The 19,489-nt window shown below is 55.1% G+C and overlaps 1 protein-coding gene and 1 non-coding gene across 3 annotated transcripts in view; both read left to right on the top strand.

Annotated features, from left to right (window-relative positions):
- The window catches only part of POLR3E (RNA polymerase III subunit E), a 32,892-nt gene extending 19,763 nt beyond the window's left edge, over positions 1-13,129 (top strand). For both annotated transcript variants that reach the window (XM_066383445.1, XM_066383444.1), the window contains exons 14-21: positions 2,682-2,763; positions 3,648-3,707; positions 3,785-3,942; positions 4,334-4,395; positions 4,846-5,369; positions 7,190-7,267; positions 9,548-9,673; positions 12,331-13,129. In XM_066383445.1, the coding sequence (XP_066239542.1) occupies positions 2,682-2,763; positions 3,648-3,707; positions 3,785-3,942; positions 4,334-4,395; positions 4,846-5,369; positions 7,190-7,267; positions 9,548-9,673; positions 12,331-12,387 (1,147 nt within the window). In that variant the 3' untranslated portion in view covers positions 12,388-13,129. The remainder of the gene's footprint in view (positions 1-2,681; positions 2,764-3,647; positions 3,708-3,784; positions 3,943-4,333; positions 4,396-4,845; positions 5,370-7,189; positions 7,268-9,547; positions 9,674-12,330) is intronic.
- On the top strand, positions 451-526 carry TRNAS-GGA (transfer RNA serine (anticodon GGA)). Its single transcript has one exon. It is a non-coding gene; the product is annotated as a tRNA-Ser (tRNA).
- Positions 13,130-19,489: the final 6,360 nt, after the last annotated feature.

Below are 19,489 nucleotides of genomic sequence, written 5' to 3'. Positions count from 1 at the left end.
GGTAGAGCATTGGCCCCAGATGGGGGTGGGGGTTGTCGGGTGGGTCTCGTTGGGGTGTGTGCGGGATCTGTCCATCTGAGGAGATGGAAAAAGAAAATAATTGTAATTTATTGATTTCATGGGGAGAGAGACATGGATTTGTTTTTCTGCATCTCACAGTCCCTGGGTGACCCTGTGTGCGCCCTCACTGGGGTGTGTTTCCCTTCAGGAAGTCTGCAGGTGGTGAAGTCCCTGGGTGACCCTGTGTGCGCCCTCACTGGGGTGCGTTTCCTTCCAGGAAGTCTGCAGGTGGTGAAGTCCCTGGGTGACCCTGGGTGTGCCCTCACTGGGGTGCGTTTCCTTCCAGGAAGTCTGCAGGTGGTGAAGTCCCTGGGTGTTTGTTTATCTGGACGTTTCTCTCTCAGCTTTGTTCTTGGAGGATGTTCTCTACTGGGTGTAAATTCTAGGTAGGCCCTGGCCGGTTGGCTCAGTGGTAGAGCATCGGCCTGGAGTGCAGAAGTCCCGGGTTCGATTCCCGGCCAGGGCACACAGGAGAAGCGCCCATCTGCTTCTCCACCCCTCCCCCTCTCCTTCCTCTCTGTCTCTCTCTTACCCTCCTGCAGCCGAGGTTCTATTGGAGCAAAGTTGGCCCGGGCGCTGAGGATGGCTCCATGGCCTCTGCCTCAGGCGCTAGAGTGGCTCTGGTCGCAACAGAGCGACGCCCCCTGGTGGGCGTGCTGGGTAGATCCCGGTCAGGCGCATGCGGGAGTCTGTCTGACTGTCTCTCCCCGTTTCCAGCTTCAGAAAAATACCAAAAGAAAAAAAAAAAAATTCTAGGTAGATCATTTCCCCCATCCTGTGTTCTGACGTCTGAGCCCACGGTCTTTCTGAGACCTGTCCCTTTCTCAGTATCCTGCTTTTGTTTCCCTCCAGCTGCTCCTACGGTCGTTTTCTGTTCTGACTTTCCATGGTTCAGTAAGCTGCGTCTCAGTGAATTTCTTGTGACATGTCCCGTTGAGCTCTTAGGTCTTAAATCTGTAACTTGATGTCTTTCGGTAGTTTCTCTTTTCCTGGAACCCCTCCGTTACTCTGCCTGCCTCCTGCCCCAGACTCCGTTTCCAGGTGGTAGGGACTGTCCACGTGGAGTCAGTCCCCTGGTGCCCGGTGCCTAGTGCAGTGCCTGGCACAGGACGGGCCGTTGGTGAATGCAGTCCAGCCATCGACATAATTATGGCCATTTGAATCATATTAGTTCTAAGTGGTAGAATATAAAGTGTGCGCCTTTCAGAAAGTGTGGTGCAAACTGAAAAGTCTCAAAAAATGAATTACTACAAATTTTTAAGGAAGTAATTCACTGCAGAGTCGACCATTTCCCAATTGGCCGGCTAAGTAAATTGTGACGTATATGCTTGTCACGCCACACGGTGGCGCCCTTCCTCTGGGGACACAGGTCCTGCCTACGTGCCCGCTGTCCATCCTGTGGAAGACCTTCGCGATGGCAGGGCGCCCCTAGAGGGGGCCCTGTGTCTGTGGTGCTGACGGAGACCCAGGGGCCGTTGGCGTCTACGCCACCGGGCACTGGCCCAGAGAGGCCGACGCCGCCCACGCTGGGATCGCGCTCACATGTGCCCTTGGTGCTGGGCCTGCCATGCTCTTCGGGCCCTGCGGCGCCCTCTGCCCTGTCCCTGTGTCTGACTGCTTGTCCTCTGTGCACTGTGGGCAGGAGCGGGCACATGGGCGCAGACGCAGGGCCTGGGTCACGGGCACTCAGCACCTGCTTAGCGGCTGCCTCCTCTTTCTGGTCACAGGGAACAGCAGGGCCAGGTCCCTGTCCCTGGGAAGGGGGTGGACACAGAGCTCGACCTTGAAGGGTGGTACTAGCTGGTGGCCAGGTAGGACTGAGGGTGTGCGGGCAGCAGGGGCAGAGGTCCCACCGGCCTGGGATGTCCGGGGCGGTGTGTTTCCTGGGAGACAGGTCTCTGGGCTGGGGCTGGGGCGGGGGCTTGTGCCGTGGGAGTGTGGGTAGGGGGCCGCAGTGCCTGCCCGCCTGCCTGCCTCCGGGTCCTAGGCTCCCTGAGCCTGGTCTGGCCCTGTCCTCTCAATGCTGCAACCCCCCTGTGCTCAGGATGGTCTCAGTCCCCTCTCCCTGTCCCCATAACCCCCACCATCAGCAGTCCCTCTGTGGGGACTGCACCTGCCTTCCCATAGTCCCGGGCTGGCCGTGCCTGTCTCTGAGCCCCTGGCCCCTTCGTGGCTGCCGTGGGCTTTGGGGCTGGGCCCGTGGTGAGCGGGGTTTGTCCAGAGTGGCAGGAAGAACAACTCTTGGGGTGCATGTGAGGGGGTGCTTCTTTCCTATGTGTGTGTTCACAGAGCCAGACTCCTGTGGCAAAGCAGGGTGTAAGGGGAGCTGTGGGCCCTGGCCGGGTCACTCGGGTGGTTAGAGCATCATCCAGAGACGCCAAGGTTGCAGGTTCGATCTCCAGTCAGGGCAGGTGCAAGAAGGAACTAATGCATGCATAAACAAGCAGGACGAAAGATGTGTGTTTCTCTTTAAAACGCAATAAATTAAAAAGAGGCATTGGATTGGATGGATTGGGTGGGCGGGTGCTCAGACTGAGACCTGGGATTCGCCCGGGCCCTGGGCAGGGGCGGGAGGCAGACGGTGCGGACAGGAGCTGACCGGCCACCCACTCCGTCGACAGCGACATCCTGTACCCGAAGGACTCCTGCAGCCCGCACAGCGGCGTGCCTGCCGAGGTCCTCTGCCGGGGCCGGGACTTCGTGGTGAGTGCAGGCTCTGCCTCCCGGCGGGGGCGGGCGGCATGGGAGGGTCCGGGCGGGGCAGCTGTGTGTGGGAGTGGCAGTTCCCTCGTGGGGGCGGCACCCTGGAGGCTCACAGGCGACTCTGCCCAAGGAGCATGCTTCACACGGTGTGTGTGGCGTTTTAAAACGCTCACTTGGTTGATTTTTACAAATAGAGTTGCGATACGGAGTGGGTTTCTGACCCACCGTGGATAGTGGGGGAGCCTGGTAAAGCCGGGCCCCAGCCGAGCCGCTGACTTCGGGCGGGGCTGTGGCGTCCCGGTCACACGGCGCCAGGTCTGTGCTCCGTGTGTGTGTCCCCGACGTTGCCGTGGGCTCACAGCTTCAGAGCTCGGTCATCCCCCCTCCCAGCGCCCCGCCCCCACTGCCCTCATCTTAAACTTCAGGCCAGGCCTCAGCCACATGGTCAGAGATGTGCAGTCTGTCTCCCTGCAGCGTCCCCCGTGGCCGTGGGGGGCTCATGCGCAGGCCTGGTGACATGGCCCCTAGGGCTGAAGTTTCTGCGTAATTGGAAGCGTCTGGGCAGTCAGTGTCCAGGCGCCTGTGCCCTGTGTCTGCGAGGGTCGGTGCAGCCTGTGCCCGCCCACACTTGTGCCCATTGGCACGTGTGCCGTTCGCCCTGCGCTGCCCGCCAGCCCTTCTCTGTCCGGGCAGCGGCCGTTCACCGCGGGGCAGGAGAGGGCACAGCCACACCTGAGTCACTGGGCAACAGACAGGCAGGACAGCCCTGACCTGGGGTTTCTGTGGTCCGGGTGGGGTGGGTGGGCGTGGCCGGCCCCCAGGACAGTTCAGTACAGGTCAGGAGAGCCTCGTGCCTCCTGGAGACATGCTGCTTTCTTCCACAGATGTGGAAGTTCACGCAGAGCCGGTGGGTGGTGAGGAAAGAGGTGGCAGTGGTGACAAAGGTGAGTGACATGGCAGTCTCGGTCTGGAGCCCAGCATGCACTGGGCATGCTGCTCACCGCGCCCCACCCCCACCCAGCTCTGCGCCGAGGACGTGAAGGACTTTCTGGAGCACATGGCCGTGGTGAGGGTCAACAGAGGCTGGGAGTTCGTCCTGCCGCACGACGGGGAGTTCATCAGGAAGCACCCGGATGTGGTCCAGCGCCAGCACATGCTGTGGACGGGCATCCAGGCCAAGTAAGGGCTCGCTGGGCGCCGCGAGGGGCGTGGAAGCAGACGGGGGGCCGCGGGCCCCCTTTTGCACTTAGGTGGTCGTTGCTCGCTGACCCCAGAGCTCCCCGGCAGAGGCCTGACAGCCCCTCCCTGCTGGTCAGATTGGCCAGAATCTCGGCAGGCTGCTGTTTGGGGTCAGGAGTGTCGGGGAGGCCGTGTACGACGGTTGGAGGAGGCGCTCAGGGCGGAGTCCGGTCTTGTGTGTCTCCCGGCAGGCCAGGCGGAGGGCTCAGCGGCTCCGGGCCACCAGAGCCCCCGCCCGCGGCGTCTTCAGTGACTGGCTGCCCTGGGGCTTGGGGGTGGTGCCGATGGTGAGGGACATGGTTTGCAGTTAAGTGTTGGCTCTTTTTTTCAGATTAGAAAAAGTCTATAACCTTGTGAAGGAAACCATGCCAAAGAAGCCGGAAGGACAGTCAGGTGGGTGGGCTCTCAGGCCTGCTGGGCCCCACCTGTTTGGGGGGCGGGGCCTGGGATGGGGTGTGGCTCTCACAGCTAGCTGCTCCCTCCGGCTCCTCCCCTTCTCACAGATCTGGGCAGAGCTTGGGCCTCGGGGACTGAGGACTTGTGTACCAGGGCTGTGTTAGGTCCCAGACCGGAGACCTGCCTGCTCTTCTGGGCTGGCGGGAGGTGGGGGGCGGGGGGACAGTGCTCAGCACTCAGCCATCCTGGCGTGGATCTGTGAGCGTGGGAAGCTGACCGTCCCAGTGTCCTCCCTCACCCTGGGGCAGACCACTCCCTGGGTCTGGTGGCCCGGGGCCCGGGCTGGCACTGCTGCCGCCCCAGCCGTCTGCACAGTCTCGACTCGTCCTCAGGGCGGAGGGGCTGTGGGCCTCCGTCTGCCTGAGCTCTGCCCTCCTCTCCTCACAGGCCCTGCAGGGCTGGTCTCTGGGGACCAGCGGGTCCAAGCAGCCAAGAGCAGGGCCCAGCAGAACCACACGCTGCTGGACCGCGAGCTGCAGCGGAGGAGGGAGCAGGCCCGGGCGCCTGCGGTCCTGCCTGGCGTGCGGATCAAGGAGGAGCCCCTGAGCGAGGAGGGGGAGGAGGAGGAGGAGCAGGCCGCGGAGGAAGGCGAGCCCATGGACACCGTGCCCAGTGGTGGCCTCCACGGCCGGCTGACCAACGGGCTGCCGAGTGGACGGGCTGCAGCGGGGGACAGCTTCAATGGGCACCCGCCCCCCGGCTGCACCAGCACCCCCGTGGCCCAGGAGCTGCGGGCCTTCGTGGAGTCCACCTTCCAGAGACAGTTTGTGCTGACGCTCAGCGAGCTCAAGCGCCTCTTCAACCTGCACCTGGCTGGCCTGCCTCCGGGCCACACGCTCTTCAGCGGCATCTCGGACCGAATGCTGCAGGACACAGTGCTGGCCGCCGGCTGCAAGCAGATACTGGTGCCTGTAAGTGGGCCTGAGCACCGGGCGGGTGGGGACAGGCAGGCTGTCCCTGCGGGTGGCCTGTGCGTGCCAGCTTTGGGGGAGCCAGCACGGGGCGTGGGGACTGGAAGACCACTGGCCTGGGAGGAGTCTGGCCTCTCAGGCGGTGGCTGTGAACGACCTTGGGCCAGCCGGCCTTGGGCTCTGCACCCTCTTCTGAAGTGGGCGAGGGTCCGTGTCGGTGTCACAGGACTCAGGTGGGGGCCAGGGGAGTGTGCTCCCCCCGACCCCACTTCTAGCATCCCCAGCATGGCAGCTTGTGCTGACAGCCTGGCCGTTGTTAGGATGTTTCTAGTATTGATCTCCACAGCCCACAGGTGAAGGGACCGAGTGTCAGAGGAGTGAGAGGAACCTGTTTAAAGGTCACGTGCCCAGCCTGACCAGGCGGTGGCGCAGTGAACAGAGTGTCGGACTGGGACGCAGAGGACCCAGGTTCGAGACCCCGAGGTGACAGGCTTGAGTGCAGGATCATAGACGTGACTCCATGGTCACTGGCTCAGCTGGAGCCCCGGGTCAGGGAACAGCTGAGGGGCCGGGACAATAAAGGTCCCCTGCCCAGGAAGAACGTTAGCATAGGAGCTCCGCTCAGCTCTTTCTGCTTCACCTGAGACGGCTGAGCTTTTCACCAGAGCCCGGGCCACACTGGGTCCTCCCTGTCCGCACGGGCCAGGTCGCCTGTCCGGAGCTGGCCACCCCTCGGCTGCTGGTGCCGTCATGGGCGGGGCCCTAGAGTGGAGGCGGTGGAGGAGCAGAGCCCGTGTTGGGGACCCTTCTCCTTCGCGGAGGGTGCACTGCAGGCTGCGCCTCGGCCTCGGGGAAGCTGCTGGGGGCCCCGCCCTCCTGCCCCCCCACCCTGTCATCTCAGGGCCACCTCCTCCCTGAGGTTGCTTGCCCACCGCAGCCTGGCTGCCGGGAGGTTAGGGACCCCTGCTCCCCCCCAGGACCCAGGACCGGCTCTGGCCGTGGTGCTGCTGCTCCAGAGGCCGGTGTCCGGGAGGTTAGGGACCCCTGCTCCCCCCCAGGACCCAGGACCGGCTCTGGCCGTGCTGCTCCAGAGGCCGGTGTCCGGGAGGCCGTGGCCTCTGCAGCTCGCGTTCCCTGCTGTGGGGACCAGACCACAGCACGTGCGAGGTAGAAGAGGTCCCAGGGGACGAGTGGACTTGCACAGACTTGAGCTGCATTTCCAGGCCCCTGCTGCCGTGCTGTGACCGGGGTGGCGGGTCAGCCCCTGACCTGGGGTTTCCTCACGGAGGGGGGTGCTGGTCTCTCTGGTTTCTGATGGTCAAACAAGACCGTATTTAAAGCCCCACCTGGGCACTTCTGGGGTAGTGACCAGGACCATTATCTGTTGTGGCACCAAGACTGGGACCCACTGTGCCAGGTGCCACCTTCCTCGCTCCCCTTCTCCCGGTGCCCAGAGCCCGGGTCAGCCTGCGGGCTCTGCAGAGCCCAGCGGCGTGGGAGGCGGGGCCGGCCTCAGACCTGCCACTGACACAGCCCTTGTGGGGAGGGACTTGGAGGAGCCTGAATGCCCCCCGAGTTGGGGGCTGCTTAGGACACACCTGAGGGTCGGTACTTGGGAAGGAAAAGGCTGTTGTCACAGCGGAGCTGGTGGCCCACGGGAGGAATGGGAGAGCCAGCCCTCCACGGTGGGCAGCACACTGGGCTGCAAGCCAGGTGCCACCCTCTGCTGCTCACAGCCCTGCTCCCCGAGGACTGGCTGCTGCGGCAGGGGGGCGGGTCCACGTGGTGCGGACACCCCGCTCACTCCTGCACCCCCTCAGTTTCCCCCCCAGACGGCCGCTTCCCCGGACGAGCAGAAGGTGTTTGCGCTCTGGGAGTCCGGGGACATGAGTGACCAGGTGAGGCCCCCTTCGCGGCTGGGGGGAGTTCCTGCGGGGGTGGGGCCTTGGGCGGACCCAGAACACGGTCACAGTGCCGGCGCTCCAGCTCGGCCTCCTCCCCTGGATTCTGAGTCTGTGTTCACCGTCAGACAGGCCGGAGGTGCTGGTCGTTAGGGGCCAAGTCGTAGTTCCAAATGCCAGTCTCTGGCCCAGCGTGAGAACTGCCTTCTGAAAAGCACGTGGGTTCCCAGGACTGACCCCAGACACTGAATGCAGCTCATCAGGAGTGGGGTAGTGTCTCAGGAACTTGGACTTCTACAAAGCGTTCTGGACGGTTCTCCTGTCCAGCTGGCTGGGAAACCAGTGAGGGACCCCTGCTCACGGGGCCTCTGGCGGTAGGGGTCGCCAGGGTCCCTTCTCTCTGAGTGCTGGGTTTTTAAGTTGGAGAGGTTGGTGGTTTTTCTCGTCACACCTGGAAGTGTCATGGGGTCTGTGAACAGAACGTGATTGAAACCAGCACAGCTGTAAAAATGAGGTTTAATTGCTGAAGCTCCAAAGATGTCAGGAGGGGAATGAACCAGAGTCCCCACTCGAGGTTCTCGGTCCCCTCGCCTCTTAGAAGGGGACTGGCCGGCCGGCTGGCAGGACAGAAAGGGGCTTTGATGCGGCTGCAGATGGTGGGCAGTCTGGAATGGTCTCCCTGAGCGATCCTGTGCTCTGGCCAGCACGGGGCATCTGCGTTTCCTCCTCCTGAGACTCTCCAAGAGTTAAAAAAACAGAACATATTTTTTAAATCCAGTAAGAAGGGAAGCTTCGTGGGTGACAGCTGTCTCCCGCCCAGCCTGGCCCGATCCCCACTCCGAGGCCGTCCCTGTCTAACTTCACAGATACTGCCCCAAGAGCCTCCAGTGTCTGCTGCGGGGTCAGCACGCAGCCCCGTCGGGCTTCCCATGGCGGGGGCGGGGCCGTTCTCGGCAGGGAGGGGAGCCGGCAGTGCCGTCAGGAGTCTGTGCTGCTCGTCAGGTCTGCAGCTTTGTTCCCTGGAAGCCACGTCAGTGCTGTGCTGTGGCTGCACTCCTCTTATGCTCCCTGCTGTTCCCCGTGGCGTGGTTTTCTGAACAGACACCGATGGTGACACGGTGTTGGGTCTGAGCCCCGGGAAGCGCCCGGCGGGACTGCCCTGTGGAATCCCGTGTCTTCCTCCTCGTTTGTTTCAGCCGCCATGGGGCAGAGGTGGTGTCTGCGTTCTCGTGTGTCTTCCAGGGCTGTCTGGCCCCCAAGTTCTCATTTGTCTGGGGCTAGAATTTTACAGGGTAGACCATTTTCTCTGCATTTAAGATATTTTCCATTGTATTCAAGGTTTCAGAGTTTTTCTTTTTTTTTTTTTCTTTTTTTTTTTATTTTTTATAGAATTTTTTTTTTTAATTTTATTTATTCATTCTTAGAGAAGAGAGAAAGAAAGACAGAGAGGGAGAGAGAGAGAGAGAAGGGGGGGAGGAGCTGGAAGCATCAACTCCCATATGTGCCTTGACCAGGCAAGCCCAGGGTTTCGAACCGGCGACCTCAGCATTTCCAGGTCGACGCTTTATCCACTGTGCCACCAGAGGTCAGGCCAGAGTTCTTTTTCAGTGACATTCTGCTCCTTGGTCCTTTAAATTGAACTCATCCTTACCTTCATCCCAGACTTGAGGTCCTTCTCTTTATTCTGTGTCGTGCATCCATGCGGTTCCTGGTCCGCCCGGGGCAGGTCAGTGCCGGACACGCGGGGCATTCTTCCGAAGCTCTGTGAGAGATGGGATCATGTACCTGTGTTTGCTATCGTTTCAGAATTCTCATGTCCCAGCTTTTCTCTCATTGAACACTTTTCTGCCTCGGGGGGACTTCTGCTCTCTTCTGTCCTTTGTGTCTTCATCCGGGGCTGCAGCGCTTGTCCTGGGTGCCAGGTTAGCCTGTGAGCCACACACTACCTACCCTCCCCCATCGGTCTGCGTGTACCGTGAACAACGGCCTCCCGCCTGCCCCGCCCACTGCCTCCGTACGGCGTGCAGACTTGTGTCTCTGTGCCCAGGCTCTGCTGACCCCTCGCCAGCTCGTGTGGGCATGTACCTTTTTATTCTTCGTTTCATTGGGGTCTTGATGACAGATTGCTAGATGTTCTTTAATCCAAGTTCCTGAGCAAGAACACCTTTTCCACAAACTGCTGTGTGGAGTCAGTCAGGGCCAGAGCTTTGGGTTTCTGGTTTGGGAGTGTTTCTCTAGGTGATTGCTTCCCATAGTAATGTGTTTTTGCTACTAAAGCATCGGCAGGTTCTGCTTGAAATTTTCTCCAAAAACTACCGGGTACGCCGGAACATAATCCAGTCACGGTTGGTTCAAGAGTGTGGAGAGGAGCTGAGTAAGCAGGCGGTGGATAAAGTGCTAAAGGTAGGTCCGTGTGTGTGTGTGTGTGTGTGTGTGTGTGTGTGTGTGTGTGTGAGAGAGAGAGAGAGAGAGAGAGAGAGAGAGAGAGAGAGAGAGAGCAACGCCCTCCAGGGCTCCTGGGGTGTCTGTGTGTGACAGTGTAGCACTATGCAGGGCTCCCGGGGTGTTTGTGTGTGTGACAGTGTAGCACTATGCAGGGCTCCCGGGGTGTCTGTGTGTGACAGTGTAGCACTATGCAGGGCTCCCGGGGTGTCTGTGTGTGACAGTGTAGCACTATGCAGGGCTCCCGGGGTGTCTGTGTGTGACAGTGTAGCACTATGCAGGGCTCCCGGGGGTGTCTGTGTGTGACAGTGTAGCACTATGCAGGGCTCTCAGGGGGGTGTCTGTGTGTGACAGTGTAGCACTGGGGAGTCTGTGTGCGACAGTGTAGCACTATGCAGGGCTCCCGGGGTGTCTGTGTGTGACAGTGTAGCACTATGCAGGGCTCCCGGGGTGTCTGTGTGTGACAGTGTAGCACTATGCAGGGCTCCCGGGGTGTCTGTGTGTGATAGTGTAGCACTATGCAGGGCTCCCGGGGGTGTCTGTGTGTGACAGTGTAGCACTATGCAGGGCTCTCAGGGGGGTGTCTGTGTGTGACAGTGTAGCACTATGCAGGGCTCCCGGGGTGTCTGTGTGTGACAGTGTAGCACTATGCAGGGCTCTCAGGGGGGTGTCTGTGTGTGACAGTGTAGCACTGGGGAGTCTGTGTGCGACAGTGTAGCACTATGCAGGGCTCCTGGGGTGTCTGTGTGTGACAGTGTAGCACTATGCAGGGTTCCCGGGGTGTCTGTGTGTGACAGTGTAGCACTATGCAGGGCTCCCGGGGTGTCTGTCAGTGACAGTGTAGCACTGTGCAGGGCTCCGGGGTGTCTGTGCAACAGTGTAGCACTATGCAGGGCTCCGGGGTGTCTGTGTGCAACAGTGTAGCACTATGCAGGGCTCCCGGGTGTCTGTGTGTGACAGTGTAGCACTATGCAGGGCTCCCGGGGTGTCTGTGTGTGACAGTGTAGCACTATGCAGGGCTCCCGGGGTGTCTGTCAGTGACAGTGTAGCACTGTGCAGGGCTCCGGGGTGTCTGTGTGCAACAGTGTAGCACTATGCAGGGCTCCCGGGTGTCTGTGTGTGACAGTGTAGCACTATGCAGGGCTCCCGGGGTATCTGTGTGTGACAGTGTAGCACTATGCAGGGCTCCCGGGGTGTTTGTGTGTGTGACAGTGTAGCACTATGCAGGACTCCCGGGGTGTCTGTGTGCGACAGTGTAGCACTATGCAGGGCTCCCGGGGTGTCTGTGTGTGACAGTGTAGCACTATGCAGGGCTCTCAGGGGGGTGTCTGTGTGTGACAGTGTAGCACTATGCAGGGCTCCCCGGTATGTGTGTGTGACAGTGTAGCACTATGCAGGGCTCTCAGGGAGTGTCTGTGTGTGACAGTGTAGCACTATGCAGGGCTCCCAAGGGGTGTCTGTGTGTGACAGTGTAACACCATCCGGGGCTCCTGCACTGGTCAGGGGTTTCCAGGCCCACGTACTCATGATGGACTCTCCCCTGTGCGTGGAAAGGGGAGCACTATGCAGGGCTCCCGGGGTGTCTGTGTGTGACAGTGTAGCACTATGCAGGGCTCTCAGGGGGGTGTCTGTGTGTGACAGTGTAGCACTGGGGAGTCTGTGTGCGACAGTGTAGCACTATGCAGGGCTCCCGGGGGTGTCTGTGTGTGACAGTGTAGCACTATGCAGGGCTCTCAGGGGGGTGTCTAGCCCAGCCTCTCCTGGCCCTTGGTGACTGTTAAATCAGGTTCTGAGCAGCTGAAGATGATGGGCATGGGGGGGGGGGGTCTGTGCAGAAGTTCAGAGCTGAGTAAGGTGTGCCTGCCCCTTCAAACAGCATAGTCTGTGGGTCACTGTTGGGAAGACAGCTGTTAGGTTTGCTCGCTTGTCCTTTGCTGATGAGTGTGAGCACACAGCAGTGCCACGTGTGCACGGTCCGTGGAAGGCTGTGGGGCTTGCGCTCAGCACAGACGGGAGGCCTGCCCGCCACCCTGAGGGGCCGTTGTGCCCGAGAGGCGGTTCCCCCGCCTGCGTGCTCGTCCACTGCCGACACTGGGATGCGAAGGGCCCCCCCGCTCCCGGCCCCGCAGTTCCTCTGCCGTCTGCCTGGCCTCTGCACCTCGCCCTCCAGAGCCCCGATAGTCCCCTGGGGCCTGCACCACCGCTGACGGCGGCCACAGCCACGCACCGACTCAGAGCTGCGAGCTCTCAGGACGGGCCATTGTCACTCACGTATTCGTCTAGTATGTGCAGGGGCTGAAGTGTCCGACCACCCAGCATGTGTGCTCCAGACACTCGGGGACACAGAGCGGAGGCTCCACGGCCACTGCAGTGACCCTGTGGACGAAGCGCCTGTTGTGGCCAGCTGGTCCAGTGTCTGTGTCGTGGGCTCATAGTGCAGGATCAAGAGCAGGGCTCCCTGGTAGGCCTGTGAGGAGAGGGGGCTGAGGCCGGACACAGCAGAGACCAGGCGGGTCGCGACCTCCCACTGGGTTCCGTCCACTCCCAAGTCGGGGTGTGACGTTCTGGTCCCCACCTTTCCTGCGGACCTCGCCCTCAGCGTGCTCCTCTCTCCGCAGGACTGCTGCGTGAGCTACGGGGGCATGTGGTACCTTAAGGGGACGGTCCAGTCCTGACAGTCGTCTCAGACGGCCACCCCAGTGCATCTCAGCCCCAGGAGGGACCGCACAGCCGGCAGGGGTGCAGGCTGAGTCTCCGCTGCCCCAGAGGACACAGAGCAGGAGGGACTGGCCACCGGCGGCCCGAGGCATCGCCCTGCCCCGTGGACAGAGGGGACGGCACTCGGCCAGTGCGAGGGTCGCTGAAGCTGCACCACTCCTGGACGAGACCAGCGACACCGCCCTTGACACTACACCTTGAAATCCCCGATGTACTTGGCATATTGTTTGGGTTCATTCTCATACTGGAGTGTGTTCTGACATGGGCAGAATGATGGAAATCATGGTTTGATATTTTACTTTTCAAACTTAATGCCAACAAGGTCTAAGTTATGTTTACAAGATAAAGAAAACCTCAAGGTTTTTAATATTTAAAATGCCTAGAAGCCAATCTTTAGTCTTTGATTATCTATCTGCTAAGACTTCTGCCAATTTCATTAAACAAACCAAATCGAATTGTTTTAATGCTGGGTTTCTGTGGCCACTTCACCTTATACAACAACCTACATTCTGTAGCAGTCTCGGCTGTTTACATGAACCGTAGCAGAAAATCCGAATCAAATCCATCTATTTGTACGTTTGCAAAGGATGCAAACAAAATCAGGTAAGTACGGAACAGTGTATAAATGAGGTTATCACACTTTGATGTAAAAAATTTATATTTTGTGTATTTTTAAAATAAATGTTAACATGAACTGGGCATTGTAGCGCTACTGTCTTTAGCTGGCCACGGGGATAGTGTCCCGGTGGACACAGCCAGAGAGTGAAGAGAAACAAGTTCAATATTCTGTTTAGCCTAATATTAACATGTGATGAAAAATATTAATGTGACAAAAGATTTTACATTTTTTTTGTATTAAGTTTCCGAAACCTGGTGTCTCACACAACAGCCACAGTTCAAGTGCCCGTTGCCTCCGGTGGCCGCCTTCCTGAGGGTGTGTGTCAGGAGCACGTGAAAGGAAGAGGGAGCTCAGCTGGGCAAGACGTGACATCTGGCTGCCGACAGGCGCTTGCCAGCATGTGTGTTGGGCAGTAGCCACCAGTACTCAGAGGACTAGAGGTCTGTGCATCTCACTGCCCCGGCCACCACACAGAGAAGCTGTGCTGTGTGGTCAGTGTAACACGTCAACTGTAGACGATGCTTTCGGTTCTGTTTACACGCCTGAGCCTGGGAGGAGCAGAACGTTACTAAAACTACTCTGGAGTATGTCCAGCTGTTCCTGGTCCAGCACAGAGGGGGGACCCTTGTGCACCCGGAACAACAGGACCTCAGAACAAGACACGGGGCCCGTGCTGAGCCCGAGCCTGGGCCGTGTACACTGGTGGACAAGGAGGGCGGAGTGAACGTGGGCTTCCGGTGGCGAGAAAAAGAAACAAGAAACAGGAGGAGGAAGCTGTTAAAATCAAAAGTCAAAGTCAAGAGGAATGTAAATTCCAGCAGTGAGCTGGAGAAGGGAACCGGCAGCCCAGACAGACGGCAAGGCGGACACTTTACAGAGCAACCCAACAATGGACAACAGAAGCAAGACATGAATGGTGAAGGCTGGCTAGGCAGGGGTCCCCAAACTTTTTACACAGGGGGCCAGTTCACTGTCCCTCAGACTGTTGGAGGGCCGCCACATACAGTGCTCCTCTCACTGACCACTAATGAAAGAGGTGCCCCTTCCGGAAGTGCAGCGGGGACTGGATGCAGCCCATGGGCCATAGTTTGGGGATGCCTGAGCTAGAGCCTGACCGGTGGTGGCACAGTGGACAGAGCGTCGGCCTGGAACGCTGAGGTCGCTGCTATGACATCCTGGGCTTGCCTGGTCAAGGCCCATATGACAAGCAACCAGAGAACAACTAAAGAGAAGCAGCTATGAGTTGGTATGTCTCACTCCTTCCTCCTACCCTGTACATAAAATCTTTTTAGAAAGCTGACTAGAAAAAAAAATTGCAACAGACTTAAGTTTTTTCTTTTTTTAATTTAGAAATTAAATTTCAGCCCTGGTTGGTTGGCTCAGCAGTAGAACATCAGCCTGGCGTGTGGAAGGCCCGGGTTCAATACCTGGTCAGGGCATACAGGAGAAGTGATCATCTGCTTCTCCCCCCCACGCCCGCTCCCTCTGTCCTCCCCCTCCCGCAACCGTGGCTCCATTGGTTCAAGCACATCAGCTCCAGGTGCTGAGGATTGCTCTGTGGAGCCTCTACCTCAGGTGCTAAAAATAGCTCCATTGCGAACATGGCCCCAGATGGGCAGAGCATCAGCCCCAGATCTGGGTTGCCAGGTGCATCCCACTCAGGATGCATGATGGAGTCTGTCTATCTCCCCTCCTCATTTAAAAAGAAAAAATAAAAATAAAGACTAGAGCAATGATCAGTAAAACAGAGAAAAATCATTGAAACCAAAAGTTCTTTGAAAAGATCAAGAAAGTTGACAAATCCTTAGCTGGACTAGGAGAAAACAGACAAGACTCAAATTACTATAATTAGAAATGAAAGTGGGGACATTGCTACCAATGCTACAGAAATAAGACTGAGAGTAAACAACTCTGTGCCAAATTAGATAACCTAGCTGCAATGGACAAACTCCTAGAAACACAAAGCCTACCCAGACCAACTCATAAAGAAGCAGAAAATCTGAATAGTAACAAGACTGAGTCAGGAATAATAAAAGAAAAAGTCTCCCAACAAAGAACAGCCTTGGAGCTGATGATGGCTTCACCGATGAATTCAACCAAATACTTAAATAAAAGGCAATACCAACTCAACCTTTTCAGAAAAAACTGAGGGGGACATTACCTAACTTAGTCTTAGGAGACCAGCATTACTCTGATATTAAAGCCAGAAAAAAAAAGAAACTAAGAACAACAGGCCAATATCTTTAATGAACACTGATGCAAAATATATATAAATATATATATATAGGCAGCAAATATATATCCCTGGGACGCAAGGGTGATTCAACACATGAAAATATAACGCTACATCAACAGAATAAAGGGGAAACACCCCACATAATTTCAGTTGATGCAGAGAAAGCATTTGCCAAAATTCAACTCATTTTGTGATGAACATAACAAACTAGGAACAGAAGGTAAAAAGCTCGTATATGAAAAATGTGAGCGTCGTACTCTGTTGAAAGATGGAGAGCCACTCCTCTAAGGTCCGGGGGGGGGGGGGCACTTTAACCACAGCACTGGAAGGTCTAGTCAAGCAAATAGGCAAGATAAAGAAATAAAGGATGAAATAAAATGACCTGTTTAGAGATGATATATGTAGAAAACCAAAGATTCCACTAAAAAACTGTTAGAAGAATGAATTCAGCAAAGTAGCACAATACAAAGTAAACACAAAAAGTTGTACTTCTATACCCAAAGGACAATATGAAAAAATTACAAAACAATTCTATTTACAATGGCATCAAAAAGAATAAAATACTTATACTTGGTAATGAAATTATACTGGGTAATGAACCCAATAACTATAAAACATTGCTGAAAAAAAAGACAAAACATAGCTCATGTTCATGAATTGGAAGAGTTAATATTGCTAAAATGTCAATATGACTCAAGGATATCTACAGCTTAAATGCAATCCCTTTCGAATCCCCAATGATGGTTTCTTACAGAACTAGAAAAACCAATTCTAAAATTCATATGGGTTAAGGGACCCCAAATAGACAACCATGAAGTAAGACTACAGGATACGTTTCCTGGTTTCAAAATGTATTACAAAGCTACAGGAACCAGAACAGTGTGGTATTGTCGTTTAGACTAGTGGAATAGAATAGAGGAGCCAGAAATAAGCCTGCACATAGATTGTCAAATTGTTTTTGTCAAGGGTTCTGAGATCACTCAGTGGGGGAAAGGACAGTCTTTTCAACAAATGGTGCTGTGGAAACTGGACATCCACGTGCTGGAGAATGACATGGGACCCCTACCTCACATCATATACAACTTAGAATGGATCAAGGACCTCAGTGTAAGACAGACCTAAAACAACTATACTCTTAAAATAGAAGTTGAGCCCCAGCCGGATAGCTCCATTGGTTACAGCGTTGTCCCAATATGCCAAGATTGCAGCTTTGATCCCTGGTCAAGGCACATCCGAGATTCAGCCTATAATTGCATAAATAAGTGGAATAAATCACTGTTGCTCTTTCTCTCTTCCCCTTTCTCTCTCTAAAAATAGTTATCCAAAGAAGATATACAAATGGCCAACAAGCACATGAAAAGATGTTCAGTATCACTAATCCTTAGAGAAATCCAAATCAGAACTACAGTGAGATACCATTTCACTCCATTAGAATGGCTACTATTTTTTTAAAATGGGCCTGACTTGTGGTGGCGCATGGATAAAGCATTGACCTGGAACACTGAGGTCGCCAGTTCAAAACCCTGGGCTCGCCTGGTCAGGGCACATATGGGAGTTAATGCTTCCTGCTCCTCCCCCCTTCTCTTTGTCTCTCTCTTCCCACAGCCAAGGCTCCATTGGAGCAAGGTTGGCCCGGGTGCTGAGGATGGCTCCATGGCCTCCGCCTCAGGCGCTAGAATGGCTCCCGCTGCAATGGAGCAACACCCCAGATGGGCAGAACATCGACCCCTGGTGGGCATGCCAGGTGGATCCTGGTCAGGCGCATGTGCAAGTCTGTCTCTGCCTCCCTGCTTCTAACTTAGGAAAAATACCAGAAAAAATTTTTTTTTAGTCACAAGAGCTGAAACATGGGAGCACCCTAATTATATGGTGATGAGTAAACAATATGTTGTATATACATAGACAGACATATACCTACAATGGAGTGTTCTTCAGCCTTAAAGAGGAAATCCTGCAGTATGCTACAGCACGGGTGAACCTCAAGGTCATGATGCAAAGTAGAATGAACCAATCGCAAAAAGACAAGTACTGTTTGATTCCTTTTATCGGAGGAACTCAGAGTAGTCAAATTCGTCAGGACAGTGTAACACTGGTTGCCAGGAGCCGGGGGGGGGGGATCGAAGTCCCTGTTCAATGGGACAGGCTTTCAGTTTTAAAGGGAATTGGAGGATGGTGGTGGTTGCTCAACAAGGTGTGCTTACTACCCCTGAACTGGACACTTAAAAATGACTGACATTGTTACACTCTGTGTACTTTTACCATAATAAATAAAATGAATTCAGATGGGTCAAAGAAGTATCAAGGACAAGGCACACATGGGAGTTGATGCTTCCTACTCCTGCCCCCTTCTCACTCTCTCTAAAAATGAATAAATGAAATCTAAAAAAAAAAAAAAAAAAATTATTGCCTGACCTGTGGTGGCGCAGTGGATAAAGCGTTGACCTGGAACACTGAGGTCGCCAGTTCAAAAAATCCTGGGCTTGTCTGGTCAAGGCACCTGTGGGAGTTGAGGCTTCCTGCTCCTCCCTGCTTTTCTCTCTCTCTCCCCGCTCTCTAAAATGAGTCAAGTCTTAAAAAAATAAAAATGATAAATTATCAAAGACAAAAAGGAACAAAGACACACACACACACACACATATATGTAGTTCATTACAGATTTTTTTGATAGTACCAAAGACTAGAAGCAATCTAACCACCGGGGAGTATTGATCATAAATAAAGCAGTTGGTCAGATAAAAGACAGGACTCCAAAGATACATGGTTCAGGACAAACGGCAGGTGCGTACTGAAGAGTGCTTACCGTATACTCTTACTCGTTTAAAAAATGGGTCATATACACACACTCATGTACTAACAGAGAATATTTTGGAAGAAGAATCATAGCTAGTGGATCCTAGGGAGGAGATGGGGTGGGAGGTCAGAGAAAACAATTTTACAAGCTCTTTGTTTGAAAAAACAATGATCTTAACCCACATTTTTAAAACTTAAATAATCCAAAAGCAGAACTAACAAACTCAAAGCTCGTTTAGTGTTTGAATAAAGTTTCCTATAATTGAGTGAGCATTGAGAATCAACTGGTCAGATGCTATTAATTCAGAACCAAATCTAATACTTCTAAAATAGTGAAAAATTATTAGAGTATATAAATCTGAAAGTGTTTTCAATCATACAGTCATTTTAAGCAGCTCTTGTCCATCTGAACAGAACTGGCATTGTTACAGAATCCCAAGGACTTGCTTAAAAAACATGGGGAAAAAAACACTATCAAATCTTCCCAGACATTGTTGGAAGAAAAGAGTGAACAGTTGGTTATTAATGATATGGCTTAAGCTTAACATAATAACAGATTCGGCTTTACCGGTGGTGGCGCAGTGGATGGTGTGTGTAAGGCCGGTGGCCGAGGCCAGGCAGGTCCACGCTGGATTCGGGCAGACAGTAGAGGAACTGCGGAGCGGGAAAGCGTTGGGGCCATTCCGTCTAACAGAGTCTCACAACGGCAGACAAGCACACAGGCAGGGAAACCGCTTCTCCCGCAAACAAGCAGCAAGGAGGGCCCCTCACAGTGGCGGGCAGGCAACCCTCCACCCACAATCCCCCGCGTCGCTCCAGCGCGAGCGCCCACAGCCTTACACCCGCCACACACGTGGTGCAGTCATGCACCCACGCACCAATCAGGCAAAGTGCTTGCAGCTGGTGATCCCACCAGCAAGCCTAACACAGCTGCCTGCCCCACAGTGTGTCGACCTGGGACCCTGAGCCCACCGGTTTGAAACCCTGAGGCCTCTGGTTTGAGAGCTCGGTCGCCAGCTTGAGCTTGGGATCAGAGACAGGACCCCAAGGTCACGGGCTTGGCTGGAGCCCCACCCCCCTCCTCAAGGCACAGAAGAGAAAGCAACCAATGAACAACTAAAGAGACTCAAGTATGAGCTGATGTTTCTCATCTCTCTCCCTTCCAGTCTCTCAAAAAGAAAACAAAACAAAATAATAGATAACATTCGTTCATTTTTCTAGGTAGTTTTATTTGGCTTTTAGAAAAATATAAACAATAGAACTCAGTTCTTTTAAATAGTTTTAAATTAAAGCAAGTGCAAGGAGTCATCTATTTCCACAGTCAGAACGCCAGTCCTGGTCGGGGAAGCAGCAGTCACGTCGGGCGGCCAAGTCCAAGTGCTGGCCAAGCAGCGGGTCTGGGCAGGATGTCCAG

The sequence above is a fragment of the Saccopteryx leptura genome, chromosome 4 (genome assembly GCF_036850995.1).
Source record: "Saccopteryx leptura isolate mSacLep1 chromosome 4, mSacLep1_pri_phased_curated, whole genome shotgun sequence".
In the NCBI taxonomy this organism is placed as follows: Eukaryota; Metazoa; Chordata; class Mammalia; order Chiroptera; family Emballonuridae; genus Saccopteryx; species Saccopteryx leptura.
Note: the sequence above shows the minus strand (reverse complement) of the source record. Positions and strands in the feature narration are given on the sequence as shown.